The following is a 12,819-nucleotide window of genomic DNA, read 5'->3' as shown; positions in this document are numbered from 1 at the left end:
CCCAGTAGACATTGGTCCACTGGTGACTATCTCAGGTGGAATGAGTTTCTGTTTTCCAAAGAGGGTACTGCGAACAGTCAGTGAGACCAAAGGCAGGATCCTAGGCCGGGGGGTGCAGGCTACAGGTACACAACAGAGCCTCAAAGACACTTAACAGGACTGGAATCTAGTACCTACAAGATGGAAATGTAATTTTTCTTCCTACAATTATACTCATTTTTTTTTTACCAAAGATAATCACAGTAACACTAGTTTGTGTATATTAAAAACTGGACCTGATTATTTATATAAGTGAAAATAAAAATGGTCATAGAGACTCTCTAAATTCTGGAGGGATCAGGTAGGCAGAAAAAGTAAATGTTTCATCTTTGTTTACAGAGGTCTGTCTTACCAAATTATTGATAGCTTAAGAGAAAAGACTTCTTTAAAAATCTGGAAAAGCAAAACATTAGAGCATTCTTCTCGGTTCATGTAGTCCCATGTAATTAATGTTTGTTCTTGATCTTTTAGCAGTTTTATGAGTCCATCAGTTTCTCCGTTAGAGTTCTGTAATTTCTTACTCAGTTCAGCTTTATGGTCTGAAAGTTTATCAGAAACCTATATTCTAGAGTAAGTGTCAGAGTCCTTTCCATATTTGCTAAAGCATCAGAGTAAAACAATAACTATTTGTAAATGACTAAAGGCTTAAAATGGCGTGTTTAAAGATTTGATTACAACGCAGTTGACAAGGAAATTTGATTATTTCTGTGACACATTATAAGATAGTGACTAGAATTATGACTGATAACATTGTACCAAGACAATCATAATTTTAGGAATTTCATATAATTTTTATTTTTATTTTTTTAAGATATTTTATTTATTTATTTATTTATTGAGGAAGATTAGCCCTGAGCTAACTACTGCCAATCTTCCTCTTTTTACTGAGGAAGACTGGCCCTGAGCTAACATCCATGCCCATCTTCCTCTACTTTATACATGGGACGCCTGCCACAGCATGGCTTTTGCCAAACGGTGCCATGTCTGCACCCAGGATCCAAACCGGTGAACCCCGGGCTGCTGAGAAGTGGAACGTGCGAACTTAACTGCTGTACCACCGGGCTGACCCCTCATATAATATAATACTTATATTAATAACATTTACCCACATAATATGACCTATCATTATTTATTTGACAATGCTTCCCATCTAATTTAATATACAAATAAGCCTAATTAGTTTAATATCTCCGTTTTTATAGGAAGAGAGAACAAATTCTATAAGAAGTCCCAAGGACCCTCTGGAAATTCTCAAAGTTACTTTCAGGTCAAAAAAGATATTTTACTCAGACATTGAATTTGGGCAAGTTTGTCAAAAATATCAAAAGATTTTAAAACACTTGGTCAAATAGAATCAGAAAAGTTTTAAAACACGTGCTCAAATAAGATCATAGGTCTTTGTGAAACAATAGTTACCTATTTAACCACAGTGACAGTTAAAGACTTGCAGGCAAATACAGGAAGTTAAACAGTTTGGCGTGGGGGGCATTCTTAACTCTCTTAATAGAGAGGCCTCAGCTTTTTGAACATAGGAAATTATTTTAACAAAACATAGAATCCCTATTTTCCAGGCAGACCACTCAAAAAAAAAAACCTTTTACAATCTCTTATCAAGAGCAGACCAACAGTCCAAGAAAACCTTGTCCTGTTTTTTTTTTTTTAAAGATTTTATTTTTTCCTTTTTCTCCCCAAAGCCCCCCGGTACATAGTTGTATATTCTTCATTGTGGGTCCTTCTAGTTGTGGCATGTGGGATGCTGCCTCAGCGTGGTTTGATGAGCAGTGCCATGTCCGCACCCAGGATTCGAACCAACAAAACACTGGGCCGCCTGCAAACTTAACCACTCGGCCACGGGGCCAGCCCCGACCTTGTCCTGTTAATAGAGAGAAAACCAAATTCTGTTTTGCACCAGCTTACTTTTGATATTAAAACTCATTTACTTAATTAGGTTCATTCCAGTCTTAGCCAGCTTGCCCGTATATAAAACTTTTTTCTCAGACTTTCTCTTCCCCAAACCTTCTGTAACTTTCTTTTTTTACATTTGAATTTCTCCTTGCCTCCTTCCTATAACCAGTCTTACTTTAGGTCAAATTTACTTTTGTAACAAAAATATCTCCGTTCCTTATATCTTCTTTTACTTAAAGCATACATTTTCTAATAGTGTAAATTTTTTTCATGTTTAAAAAAAAATTAAAGACCTGTTTGCTAATAGACTCAAACATCTTTTAGTTTTTCTGGAATAAGAAGCCAAAAGCAGGTAAACTTATGTGTAGTAATTAATGTCTAATATTTTATCTTACTTGGAAATGATCTAGATAGTCAGTAAATTTCTATTGTTTAATTTAGCAAAACTCTAAAGTTTCAAGTTACCAAGAGATTTTGAAGTATGCCATATACCATTACACATAATTATTATTAAAAAGTTCACCTAAAAACTTTTTGTTGTTGTTTTGTTTTTTGTGAGGAAGATTGGCCTGAGCTAACATCTGTTGGCAATGTTCTTCTTTTTTTTTTCCCTCAAAGCCCCAGTACATAGTTGTATGTCCCAGTTGTAGGTCCTTCTAGTTCTTCTATGTGGGATGCTGCCACAGCATGACCTGATGAGCAGTGTGTAGGTTGATGCCCAGGATCCAAACCCACAAACCCCAGGCCACCAAAGTGGAGTGTGCAAACTTAACCACTCAGCCATGGGGCCAGCCCCTGAAAACTTTTTATCTTACTTACATCTATTTAGTTTACTTGTTCCCAATAATTATGTTTCGATTACTTACAAAAACTTCATGAGACATAAGACAAAGTTGGCCATCAATTTTTTGGCTGCCAACTTTTGTAACAGAGATAACGTGAATTTGTTTGACTTTTGGTAAACTTAGGTAGAACAAAAGTATATTTAATGCTGATAACTCTAAAGACATCTATTTTAATTAAACCAATAAACTTTAATTAGCTTTAGTACCAAATATTTTCCTAGATCATGTGATCGTGAAATTCATTTGGGTTAGTTTCTGTTATATTTTTGAGAGTATACTCAATTTATATAGCACTTGTTTGTTTTTAAGCCAATTAAATAGAGCTTTCGTACAAACTAGTTTTGATAATAGCATCTGGAGGTAGAAAAATACCACATATTTATAACATACATATGTAGACACACACATAAACACACGGACAGATGCAAACAGAGATCTTCTAGCCTCTGTTTTAGAATTTTCTTTAGATTGTTTTTGGGCAAGGGTGCTATCATCAGAGTCTGAATCTCTAAAAGCTGCTTTTCCCGTTTTTGTTTTTGTCATTTCTGCTTAGCTGTATCTGGCTGCAAATGAGGTGCAACTCACATTTCTGTCTGATCATATTTTGGGGCCCCTGACCTGATGGTTACCAAGCCAAGCTCTCAGGACACAAAAGAAGCTTAGTAAGATTTTGCTGTTCTTTGTAAATATTTACAGCTTCTAGGACCATCATTTGTAAGCAGATGTGCAGGAAGGTGGCATGCTTGATTCCTTAGAAATTAAAGATTGCGTTCAATTTTTCTAGTCCATGGTTCTCAAATCTAGTGCACAAAAAGACAAGTTTTGGAAGCTCAAAGGAACCCCAAAGTGGCACTGTAATTTTAAGTCACCTTTTGTATTGTCAGTCCACTGGGACAAAAATGTACAAGAGGAAGGACCATAGTTCAGAATATAAGCCTAGCTGGAGTTCCCAAGAGAGGAACTTCTCAGGAACTTTTAGAAGATGAAATTCCCATGTTAAAGCATGGCCAGAGAAACAGACACCAGTTGCAACCCCTGGTTGTTACCTGTGCTTCTGACTTACTAGCTACAGCTGTTTGAACACACAATAGAATGACAGAATTTGAGTACTCTCCAGATAGGGGATAAACACTTACAGATGACAACAGCCTTGAGCTGCCATGAGCCAGCTCAGAGAAACTCTTCTAGACAGCAGTGAGTGAGCCAGCTTGGAGACAGTTGTCTCCTGGTCGATCCACTCCAGATTGGACTGTTGCCCCCAGAATCCCAAAGAAAGGCAAAGACCTCAACGAAAAGGGAGGAGGTCAGAACCTAAGAGGACTCTCAAGATTAGAGGAGCCAGTGGTCTGTGGAAGCAGTAGCACAAGGGACTCGTATGGGTACTGAACCCATTTCCAGGGTTCTCAAAGGTGAGAGCACTTCACATCCCACTTCTGACATGTAAATGTTCAAAAACAGAAACCAGTTTAAGAGGCAAAGTGTTTATTTGGGATCAAAGAATTGCATTTTGGGAGCAGAAATTCAGGTACAAACCCACATAGTGTCCTGCTAGGGAATGGTTGTCAGGGGCTTTTAAAGGCAAAGAAGGGAGGTTGTATTACAAAGAATTCTAATTGGAGTTGGAGGCAGAGAGCTAGTCTTGGCTAACCATTGATTGACTATTGATCTATCTTCAGAAAGTCCACAATCATCAGTCTTTGTGATTGGGATGTCTGTTCTCTTGCTGACTTCTCAAACAATTGCTTGTAAAGCAATTTCCATTTTTGCCCAGTCCAAAGATTTGGCCGAGTCCAGAGTTCAAGACAGTAAGGCAGTTTCTCTGGAAGGTAGCTTTGACTCCATTTTAAAATAGCTCCACTAAAGTCAGTTTTAAAAATTGTATACTATGAACATAAACAAAATCATGACCACTGACTTCTTCCAAGAGAGAATGCTAGAATATAGCCTATAGTCCTAACAGAGCTATTTGACAAGCCACAGTGTAACATGTGGATCCAGTGGAATAATAATAGAAATCAGTCCCTTTCTTCCCCTGTACAATGGCAGTATTCCGCAGTGCAATAGTAGAGCAAATAGAAAACAGAGAACATGTACATTGGGACCTGGAAGAAAATTGTAGGAGAGATGATTAGGAAGCATTTGGAAAGAAAAGCACAGGACAAGAAGAAAAGTAGTGTTAGGGGCTGGCCCAGTGGCACAGCAGTTATGTTCGCATGTTCCGCTTTGGTGGCCCAGGGTCTGCCGGTTCAGATCCCGGGTGCGGACATGGCACCACTTGACAAGCCATGCTATGGTACATGTCCCACATATAAAGTGGAGGAAGATGGGCATGGATGTTAGCTCAGGGCCAGTCTTCCTCAGCAAAAAGAGGAGGATTGGCAGCACATGTTAGCTCAGGACTAATCTTCCTCAAAAAGAAAAAAAAGTAGTGTTGGCTGTGACTTACCTCTAATTATACTCCTGTTTTTAACCATGTGCCCCTTTGTAAACCAGTATCATTGCTTTCTTGAACTACTGCCTTTGTTAATTCAAACCATTTGGATTTGGCTTATGTTTGTGTGTAAATTCACATGTGTGTGTATGTTCTATTTAGGAGAAAAACCCTTTGCTGATCTGTATTTTCCATGCAAGAGCATCTTTTAGAAATTAAGTAAAACCTGAAAAGAATTTCTTAAAAGCGTATTCTCTAATAACATATTTAGGATTTGATTTAAAATGTTTAAAGAAAAAGAGGGCCTGACCTGGTGGGGTAGTGGTTAAGTTTGTGCTGTCCACTTTGACAGCCCTGGGTTCGCAGGTTTGGATCCTGGGTGCAGACCTACACGTCGCTCATCAAGCCATGCTGTGGCAGCATCCCACATACAAAATAGAGGAAGACAGGCACAAATGTTAGCTCAGCAACAGTCTTCCTCAAACGAAAAGAGGAAGATTGGCAACAGATGTTAGCTCAGGGCCAATCTTCCTCACCAAAAAAATAAAGAAAAAGAGGGAGCAGGGGAAGTGAAGCAAATGTGGCAAAATCTCATAATTATTGACTCTGGGTGACGAGTGTGTAGAGATTCTTTGTGCTAGTCTCTCTTACTTTGTGCAGATTAGAATTTTTCATCAATGAAAATCATTTTATTGTATATTCTCTGCAGTAGAGTAGCGTGACTAATATTCTAGTGAAGACTCATCACTAAACTTCGAGTGTTGCTGATAGTAGGATGTAAGTGGGATGATCTATGAAAGACTGTTAAAAACACAGCACAGAGATGACCATGCACACTTGACATTAAAGAAAAGTTATCTAACCAGGAAACTGAAATTATAGCAGAACTTTTCTGATACTTCTTCTTTTAAAAAAGAGTGACATTGATTTAAAAAAAATGAAAGGGGGCCAGCCCGTTGACGTAGTGGTTAAGTTCGTACATTCCACTTCAGCAGCCCAGAGTTCACCAGTTTGGATCTCAGGCATAGACCTACGCACCACTTATCAAGCCATGCTGTGGCAGGTGTCCCACATATAAAGTAGAGGAAGACGGGCACGGATGTTAGCTCAGGGCCAGTCTTCCTCAGCAAAAAGAGGAGGATTGGCAGCAGATGTTAGCTCAGGGCTAATCTTCCTCAAAAAATATATATACATATTTGAAAGGAGGAATCTATATAAATTACCTTAAATAGCTTTCAGGCACCCTCCACAAGGTGTATAAAGAATATAAATTCGTATGTGAAAAAAGTATCATTTCTGCATACATATACACACACTACTTATTTTCAAATATATGAGGCTGCTTAATGTGGTTAACAAAATGCAAATTAATTCAAAAAGCGTTCCTGAATTCATTGTAGCTTTTTGCCATGATATACATTTTCTTAATGCGTGGATACCAAAATTATAGCTACTATTATGTGGAAATCTCTGAAATAGTTTGAGTTTTATTTAAACTTCAGAACCTCCTCCCCACTCATGGTGCTTGTGTTCTTTCTGTGTGTTAATGTGTGTTTGCAGGGGTTGGTGTGTGCTGGATTGGCTGACATGGCCAGACCTGCAGAAAAACTCAGCACAGCTCAGTCTGCTGTTTTGATGGCTACAGGTGAGTTAATGAGCATCTTCTATGTTCCATAGAGGACATTTGGTATTTTTGTTTTGTTTTACATCAGTTTATTTAACGGTATATGTTAATAAGGTATGTGTTTGAAATACATATACACGCACTCACACAAAAGCATTAACAGTGTTGTCTCTAGGAAGTGCTTAGATCATAGACGAAGAGGGCAGAGGGGGTTCCTGTGAAGAGCTGTCTGCGGGGGTTTGTGTTTTCAAGTTTGCCATGAGCATATTTTCGTAAGGAGAAAAAAGTTACACTTAATATTCATTTGCCCTATAAAGATTTCCCTTTGATGTAAGAACTGTAACACTGAATTATGGCAACTTCATTAAAGACTCAGTATAGCATTTCTTTGGCCTTTATCCTACATTATGTTGTTATAGTCTTATTTATAATCATTTTACTCGAATATTAAATGTTCAGATAAGATTGACAGTAGTACTGGTACTTTTCTTTAAAAATATTTTGTTTCAACAGGGTTTATTTGGTCAAGATACTCACTTGTAATTATTCCAAAAAACTGGAGTCTATTTGCTGTTAATTTCTTTGTTGGGGCAGCAGGAGCCTCTCAGCTCTTTCGTATTTGGAGGTAAGCCCACCAAAAGCGTGGAAACATCTGCCTCAGGAGCCGCCCAGACAGCAAGACATTTTTTAAAAATAGATTTACATATGATGCTAAGATGAGATGTGCTGAAGCAGAAATTTAACATTTCTAGAAAAGGTGGGAGTCTAAGTTAAAAGTGTCAAGCAGTATATTGCCTAGGCTTTGAATCTGCATTCTCTAGATGTCTAGCCCTTTCACAGAATTTCCTTTACTAAGACAGCATATATAATCTATGATGCATTAAGTAATTTTCTGCATGAACCTTTTTCAGTCACTTTCAATTGTGTGCGATAAAGTGGGCCTTCAATGTACAGCTATGTGCTCTTGGAAATGCTATCTAGCTGAGGCTGCTGGTTTCACTGGGAAGTGTTCCATGAGCACTGGCAATGCTAACTGTTTACTCAGGAATGAACATTCTTTGTCAGTGACCGGTTGGCACTGTGGTGAGCTCATCTTAGATGGAGGCTCTGCTTTGTTTGAATGGTAGAACCTTCCTAAATTATAAAACCTTGTCATGAACAACAGCTTTCTTGGCTAAAAAAGTTGAATCATCTCAATAAAGAAGTAAAAAGTATTGACTTATAATTTACCTTCTTTTCAGAAGGCATTCTTCTGCACAATATAGTACATTTTAATTTCATTCATCTTTATCATCCCTAGCTTTTTTTTTTTTTTTTTCCTTTTTCTCCCCAAAGCCCCCCGGTACATAGTTGTGTATTCTTCGTTGTGGGTTCTTCTAGTTGTGGCATGTGGGACGCTGCCTCAGCGTGGTCTGATGAGCAGTGCCATGTCTGCGCCCAGGATTCGAACCAACGAAACACTGGGCCGCCTGCAGCTGAGCGCGCGAACTTAACCACTCGGCCACGGGGCCAGCCCCTATCATCCCTAGCTTTACTAGTAGCTTTATAATTTAATCCTTTCATAATCGTCTAGCACACAATTGATGGATGAATAAATAACTCACTCATTCTACAGTATGCCCTACAATTATTTTTAGGGCTTACTTATATCAATATGAACTTTGATTTGTAGTGATTTTATTCACAGGGTAATTTTCTCATGTACCATCTCATTTTAATCTTATATTAACTCATATAGTAGAACTGAGAGAACGCTAAGTGTCACGTTTAGAACTATTATTTCTTTGTTTTTTAAAGATTGGCACCTGAGCTAACAACTGTTGCCAATCTTTTTTTTTTTCCCTGCTTTTTTTCCCCAAATCCCCCCCAGTACATAGACGTGTATTTTTAGTTGTGAGTCCTTCTAGTTGTGGCATGTGAGATGCCGCCTCAGCGTGGTGTGATGTGCGGTGCCGTGTCTGCTCCCAGGATCAAACCGGCGAAACCCTGGGCCACCGCAGCAGAGCGAGCAAACTTAACCACTCGGCCCTGGGGCCAGCCCCAGAACTATTATTTCTAATATCAGAAATTCAGATATAGTTAGACAAAAGAATTTTTGGCACCTTGCAGTTACAATAATAGATTGAGGGTGTAGGGAAAGAGGGAATTCCCCCTCCCTTTCCCTTAAGGTTCTTATGCCTGGTCAAATAATTAAAAAGGCAGGTTAGCAGAGGAAAATCAAACAAAGTTTAATGACATGTATACATGGGAGAAACTCAGGCAAAACTCAGCAACTCACCACAATGGCCAAAGTTGCCCCCTTAAATATCATCTCAACTAAAGGCAAAGGAGGATGTTGGGATAGTGGTTTGGAACTTCAAAGGAGAGGAAGGCCATTCACATAGAGATGGAAAAGACAACTGTTTCCTGGGCCGCCTATCGAGAATGTGGCCCCGGGAGACAGGGTTTCGGTAAGATGGGAAGATGGACTGTTGGTGCCTTTCCGATCACACCTATTTTACATTGTACTATAGTTATTTCCTGGTTAGCTCCTTCCTGGATCAGGCCTTCTCTGTTAAATTCTTTCAGGCAATTTGGGGGAAGGTCGAATATTCTTCCTGAGTCTTCTGAGCCTTAATTGTCTCCAGCTCGAAATAATCCACATATCCGAGTGACGCATCTTGGGGCAGCCTGCCCTAAACTCCATCAGGAGATTTAATTAGAAATATAAATGATGGACTCTCTGGAGCATTTAGGAAAACACTACTGGGTATTTGAAATTAGGACCTTTTGAGAAATCTAGGAGGTATGGTATGCTTCATGGAATAAGTTCCTTCTTATGCTTACACTATTCTCTACTCTGCTGTAAGCTGAGAAGAATGGTAAATGAAGCCCTGAGAAGGGAAAGGCTCTGGGGCTTTGTGGTTAATTCTTCTTTGGATTAATGAGAATTGAAGCCACAGTCCCTTGCTTCAATAAACTTAAGTGTTTACAACTTGCTAACCCAGTAGCCTGCTTGCATCAAGGAAGTATATCTTATTTTCAGTGATTAGATAGGATCCTTTTCCCAATTGGTGTTATTCTCAGGAAAGATTCATTGTAAGTATAAAATAAAAAGTTCTAGATGACCACATTTTGCTAAATTTTATACATATGGTCACATATTTGTCATACTCTTGTATAGTTCAAGAATGAAATACTCATTAAAATAATGCTTTTGTACAGGAAACTGTATGTCAGTTAAGTTGTTAAAACTTTTTGGCCATTGGAAGCCAGATGCAAATGAAGTCCATGGGTCACTTCCCTCCTGCCTGTGTCCACCTGCAAGCCCTGGAGGAGATTGTATTGACAGCTGTACAGCCCTGGCTAGGGAGAAACAGATGGGATAGGCTTCCCTTCCCTTCTCATTATAATTGATCTGTTGGGATTCATGATTCTGTTTCTTTCTCTTTTCTTTATAGATATAACCAAGAACTAAAAGCCAAAGCAAGCAAATAAAAGAGTTCCTGATCGCCCGAATGGTCTGGATTGGACATAACCGCTGGGACCTAGTTGGATTTATTATTTGATTATTGATAAGGTGATGCTAACTGTGCTAAATTTGGAAGGCATAAAAGAAATCTAACTGTAACTGGGAGTTAGTAATTGATTCAACAAAAAATAAAGCACACTTTTAATAAGTGTCTCTTTACATGTGACGTAAGGACCTTATCTATGGATATTAGGAACATTTTTTCTACTATTTGCCCACAATAAATCATACTTGCTCATATGTAACACTGGTCTCCTTCTGTTCTAGTCAACCAAAGTGTGGATATATAAGAGCACACACATTCAAGTGAGTTGAAAGATGGTTAAGAGTTTAAATAATCTGTTGTACAGTTTTCAGGAAAGGGACAATTTCCCCATTCCTTCCTTGGTTCTTTTGGCTGGTTGAATAATTAAAATGACATACGACAGGTTAACAGGAGAAAATCAAATTTAATACGTGCACACAGGGAATTCACATAACATGAAAAATTCCAAAGACGGTCAGGCAAAATGAGATATGTATGTCATTCTGGACTAAGGAGAAGGGGGCAGAGACCTGGGAGTTCAAAGGGGAAAGGGGCAATTTACAGGAAGGAAAAAAAGAGTTACTCTTTGGTAAACCGAGTTTGCTGGGGCTGTCCAGAAGCAATGGGCTGGAGAGAAGACGGATCAAACAGGCCTGGAGAGGTTCCTCCCTCTCTGCCACACCTAGTTCATGTTATAGTATAGTTGTATAAAGTGATATCTCCTTCCTTCAACTAATCCTCCAACTTCTTTTTAAGCAGTTAGGGGGAATATCAAAGGTTCTTCTTGAGTCTTTTGGGCCTTGATTATTTTTAGCTCAAAATCATCTACATGCCAAAGTGGCACATCTTGGGGTGACTTGTTCTGAGCCCCTCCGCAGTGAAGGATAGTGAGTCGCTGGAAGTGAAGGGAAATAGAGCTGACAAGAGTGAGAAATGGGTAGTGGAATGGCTAGCAAAATGACTTCAGATTTTAAAATCTTTTAACTTGAAGAATCTTGAAGAATTTTTTTCCTGCATATTGTGTGAAATTCTTTTAAGCTACAGAATAACAAAGGATTTCTGTATTTTCGAATTACATTCAGTAACTGATATAATGTGGCAGAAAAGGCTCTAGAATCAGCCAGACTTGAATTTGAATCCCAGCTCTAAGCCATGCTCTATGACTTTGGGCAAATTAAGAAAGTGTCTAGCAGAGTGCCTGGGACACAGCTGACTTTCTGTAAACGTTTATGACCTTTGTCCCCATTAGGAGGAGAGACTGGGCGTAGATTACTCCATACTGGAAATGACAGTCTATTTGATTTGAGATCCAATCTGGAGTACTGAACTTTCTTCTAAAAATCCTAGCAAAGCCTCTCCTGGCTAGAGCTGTAGCCAGAGGAATCAGCAAGGCAATTTAGTTCTGAATTTGAAGAAGCAAGTGAAAAAAGAATTTTTTGAATAATATACTATAACTGATCAAAATTTGGCAATTAGCTATTGAAAACCTTGCACTTTATCATTTATCCCTTCACTATAGTCCATCTTTGAGGAGGAAGGATTAGAGAATTTGACATAAGCAGAAGTGAAGAGGTCCTGGAGAGTCAAATTATTACTACTTTCTTTTCATAATCCACACTATTAAATTAGATTGTTTGGCGTGTATGTGCAAACGTGTATGTGTTTCCTACGGTTAAGCATTTAGGAGAAACATCTATGATGAAATATGGCATAGACACAAAAAGCTTTATTGACGTGTCTATGTTGAATTGGTGTTTTACTTCCTTTTCATTAAAACCGGGTCTTTTCTGTATGGGTTCTCCTAAGCCCAACTGGTCAGTGAAATTAATTGCAGTATTTAGATGCAATCACAGATAATCACCCTCTTGGCTCTCAGAAGTTCCATTGACAGACCACCATCTCATGCTTCCTGTCTGCCCAAAAACCCTCATCCATCCCATTATCGAATCTTAAAAATTAAACGGCTCTAACATGTATCCAATCGAAAACTCACACTGCCGTTTGGAACACAGCCCAGTGGTCAGTTTCACAACTACCCTCAAAACTTAGAATTTATATGCTAGAAATCCTTATTATGAATGTAGGTACTAAACCCCATAAAAATGCCTTTCACCATGGTACAAATCTCTTGATCAGTCAAGATGAATTCTGTATAAAAGTTCTCTAGGTCTTTATTGATGACTTCATTAGGTAAGTTTTCTCAATGCGGGGTCTGACCAGCCTGGGTTTCAACTCAACTCTGCCACACAGTAACTGTGAGACCTTGTTAACCTTTGTCTCTGAGATTTATCATGTTCCAGAGTAAAATGGAGATGATAATAGTACCTACTTCATAGGATTGTTGTAAAGATTAGTCAGATAATGTTTTAGCACAGTGCCTTATCCAAGGTGAGTATTAAATAAAATGTAGAAGGTTTCAGAAAATGGTAAGCTTGTTAA

The 12,819-nt window shown here is 38.6% G+C and overlaps 1 protein-coding gene across 1 annotated transcript in view; it reads left to right on the top strand.

The window, feature by feature from the left end:
* MPC2 (mitochondrial pyruvate carrier 2) overlaps positions 1 to 10,600 on the top strand; it is a 29,696-nt gene extending 19,096 nt beyond the window's left edge. Inside the window, exons 3-5 of the mRNA XM_008521062.2 lie at positions 6,781 to 6,865; positions 7,358 to 7,469; positions 10,285 to 10,600. Of these exons, the coding sequence (XP_008519284.1) occupies positions 6,781 to 6,865; positions 7,358 to 7,469; positions 10,285 to 10,321 (234 nt within the window). The 3' untranslated portion in view covers positions 10,322 to 10,600. The remainder of the gene's footprint in view (positions 1 to 6,780; positions 6,866 to 7,357; positions 7,470 to 10,284) is intronic.
* The last annotated feature ends 2,219 nt before the right edge of the window (positions 10,601 to 12,819 follow it).

Source organism: Equus przewalskii, chromosome 23, assembly GCF_037783145.1.
Source record: "Equus przewalskii isolate Varuska chromosome 23, EquPr2, whole genome shotgun sequence".
NCBI lineage: Eukaryota > Metazoa > Chordata > Mammalia > Perissodactyla > Equidae > Equus > Equus przewalskii.
The sequence above is the reverse complement of the archived record's forward strand: the minus strand, read 5'-3'. Positions and strand labels throughout refer to the sequence as shown.